The sequence below is a fragment of the Antrostomus carolinensis genome, unplaced genomic scaffold (genome assembly GCF_000700745.2).
Source record: "Antrostomus carolinensis isolate BGI_N321 unplaced genomic scaffold, ASM70074v2 Scaffold47025, whole genome shotgun sequence".
Classification (NCBI taxonomy): domain Eukaryota; kingdom Metazoa; phylum Chordata; class Aves; order Caprimulgiformes; family Caprimulgidae; genus Antrostomus; species Antrostomus carolinensis.
In genome coordinates this window covers 1-3,263 of record NW_010316603.1, presented here as the reverse complement: position 1 = coordinate 3,263, position 3,263 = coordinate 1, and the positions used below count along the sequence as shown (strand labels likewise).

Below are 3,263 nucleotides of genomic sequence, written 5' to 3'. Positions count from 1 at the left end.
GACTTGGACGTGGGAGGTAGGTCTGGGTCTTGTTTCTCCTTCGTGCCTTCTCTGCTTACTTTTAGACTCCCAAAATGTGACATTTTTTGGTCCTTATGCAATTATTTCTTTCCACGTTTGGGTTAGGATTGTGCTGACAATGCGCTTGTCTCCGGATTTATTTGCTCTTGTGTCCCTCCTGTTGCTCTGAGCCTCTGGCTCATGACTCTTTGTGGAAGGACCTGAACGGCACAGCACTGCTCCAGTTCTGTGATGTGCAAATGTGCGCAGAGCCTGGGCCCTTCCCGGTGCTTTCCAGCTCACCGGGTACGTGCTGATGAGTGCAAACAGGTCCCTGGGCCATCAGGCGCTAGAATTAATTAGACTGTGCTTGCACTGGGAAGCAAACCTGTTCTTCTGCACAGGGACGAGGCTCCCCTCTTGTCCCTTGCAGAGGGAGAGAGGCCCCATGGGTGGTGGTTTCTGCCACAACGTGGTGTTGCCTGGGTCAGACAAACGTACGCAGCGTACGGCCGCGCTGCTGTGGAGCTGTAACGGCTCTCACGGGCAGGAGCCAGTGCTTGGAGCCTGGGGTGCAGGGAGGGAGGATGGGGAGAGCGAGCTCTGGCTGCAGTGATGTCCATGGGGACAGGGACTCTGGGGACACTCCTCAGTGATTTTGCTTTTGCTTCACAGGGGTGAAAAACTCCCTGGTGGCCCACGACATGGCGTTTGAGATGACGCGGGCTCCCTGGAGCCCGGAGCAGCAGATAGAGCGGCCACGACTCACCAAGAAAGTCCTGGACACAGAGGACCAGGCTGCCTTCCGGCTCCAGTCCAAGATGCCCAGATACATCTACTTTGCAGCCAACAGCAAAAACAAGTGGGGCCACCAGCGTGGTTACAGAATCCAGATCACCAGTTTTTCAGGGGACCATGTCCCTGAAGCCAGCTCCATGGAGAGAGCCATCAGCTGGGCAAGGTCAGGCTGCTCTGACTGGGGTGGCAGGTTCTCGGAGATGTCCCCAGCCTTGCTGGCTGGGGGAGGCATCTCAGGGATGTTCCTTGATGGGGAGGCACAGGGCAGATGCTCTCCTGGGCTGGGGTTTCTCCAGAGGAGCAGCCTTGTGCTCTGCAGACTCTCTGGGAGCTGACTTTTAGCTCTGCCCTGCCCCAGGGGGCTGCTCCCATCTCTTCTCTTGTCCTCAGGTACCAGCTGGCTGTCACCAGGAGGAAGGAGGAGGAGCCCACCAGCACCAGCATCTACAACCAGAACGACCCCTGGACACCCACTGTCGCCTTCGCTGACTTCATCGACAATGAGACCATCACCAATGAGGTGAGCTGGGGTCCCTTGGGCTGGAGCTGTAATACCCAGCCCTGGGCTGAGCAGAAGCCCCAGAGCTGCCCCAGAGGCCAAGTGACCCCAGCATTGCCCATAGGACAACGGGCTCAGCTGGGAGAGGAGCAGCCCCAGGGGGTGAGGAAAGCGGGTTTGAGCAGCCCCTTGGTGTGCATCTGCCTGGTGCTTTGGTCCCGGCACATAAATCAGAGCCCCGTTTGCGGCCGTGGCTGCGGGCAGGTCTTTGGGGAAGGGAGGGGATCTCACCCAGCAGAAGGGAGCTTGGCATGTGGAAATGTGTCCGGGCTGGTGCCCGCAGAGGTCCCCTCCTGCTCTCCTGTAACTTTCCATGCCCCTGTGCAGATTTCAGTTGCTGCTGCCTCAGGCTTCTGAAATAACGGCGGTTTTGTGGCTCTTCCCTGCCTAGGACTTGGTTGCCTGGATAACCGCTGGTTTCCTTCACATCCCACACTCTGAGGATATTCCCAACACTGTGACAGTGGGAAACTCAGTCGGCTTTCTCCTGAGACCATACAACTACTATGACCTGGACCCCTCCATATACTCGCACGACGGCGTGTTTTTCACCAGTGAGCAGGACTTCACGGCGTGTGAAATCAACCCCATTGCCTGCCTGCCCAAAACTGCCTCTTGTTTGCCAAACTTCCCCCCATTCACTTATGATGGTTTCCAAAATATGAGCAGGATTTAGCACCACAGGACGGTGTCAGGAAACAGCAAGAGGCACAAGGTTTTGTCTGCTCTGTCTCAGATTTTCAGTTTTTTAGTGAAGTTGTCTCAATTTCCAGGTGTGCAATGACTTCACTTTTTATCGTTGCTTTAAAAATAGTGCTCTTTAAGACAGAAGCTTAATCTTCCTGGCGTGATGCCAGACAGGAGTCTAGGTTATCTCTGTTAATTGCTGAATTTGAGTCTGTCACAGGAGGAAAGTGAGGAGAAAATCCCATTCTCCTGCTGCAGAAGCAAGTGCTGTGTAGTGTCTATCTCAGGTTAAAAAATGAAAACAATTCTAGACCAGTCCTCTCTCGAGTGTCTCGTTCTTATGACTTATGGCAGCATCTGCTGGGGGCGTGATGCTGGGTCTCTGCTGTGTTTCCTGCACCCACAAACCAGCCAAGAATCGAGGCTCTGGGTGCCCATCTGCGCACAGGGACGGGCTGGGGAGTCCTGGGGCTCTGGGGGGAGGATGGGTACAGGCACAGCACAGCCAGTGCCCGTTTGCCGGGATGCTGGGTGGGCTCTGCAGCCCTCGTCCCCCTCCATGCAGCCCCATCTATCCCAGGATGTAGCCCAGGATCAGGAGGCACCTTTGAGGGGGTGATGAGCAGCGGTCCCCTCCCTTCTGGCTGTGGGACTGGTGGTCCCCACGTGCGGGGTGATTGGCAGCTGCGATGCTGCGATGTCTCTGCTCGGGACGTAGAGGTTGGTGGTGACGGTGGGGCCGTGGCGCTGTGCTCAGCACTGCTCTGCACAGAGGAGCATCGGCCTTGCGGTCTCCGCTGCTGGCCTGGACGTTTGCATCTGCAGGGTTAAGAGAAGGAGGTTCAGGATGATGCATTTATTTCCCCCAAGTGACTGGATCTGTCCTCTCTGAGGCCCGTGGCGGAGCATGTGGGACGAGAGCGGAAGGACAGATGCAGAAGCATTAAGTTGACTTAAAATTATGACCCTTGGGGAAGCAGAGCCAAGTTGCCTTTTATGGTTCCCAGCAAATCCCAGGCACGTCTGAGAACATGCCCCTGTGAGCTCCTCTGGGCTGTTCCCTGTTGAGAAAACGAGGGAAAAACCAAACCCAGCCCCTTCTGTCGGCGAGTTGCCGGGAGGATTCTGCAGCTGGAAACTTGCTCTGCTGGACTGCGGGAGCTCTCAGCGCCTCAGCAGACATGAATGTGAAAACCGTGCTCATCCTCCTCATTCTGGC

General features: G+C 56.1%; 1 protein-coding gene across 1 annotated transcript; it reads left to right on the top strand.

Moving 5' to 3' along the window:
* Positions 1-704: 704 nt before the first annotated feature.
* Positions 705-2,033, top strand: LOC104525225 (membrane primary amine oxidase-like). Its single transcript, XM_029085047.1, has 3 exons — positions 705-961; positions 1,189-1,318; positions 1,749-2,033. Exons 1-3 carry the CDS (start codon positions 705-707, stop codon positions 2,031-2,033), a joined length of 672 nt encoding a protein of 223 aa, XP_028940880.1.
* Positions 2,034-3,263: the final 1,230 nt, after the last annotated feature.

Coding starts and splice junctions, on each gene's coding strand:
- LOC104525225 (XM_029085047.1), top strand. CDS start 705: ATGGCGTTTGAGATGACGCGGGCTCCCTGGAGCCCGGAGCAGCAGATA. Junction 962..1,188: donor AGAGCCATCAGCTGGGCAAG/GTCAGGCTGCTC, acceptor TCTTGTCCTCAG/GTACCAGCTGGCTGTCACCA. Junction 1,319..1,748: donor ATGAGACCATCACCAATGAG/GTGAGCTGGGGT, acceptor TTCCCTGCCTAG/GACTTGGTTGCCTGGATAAC.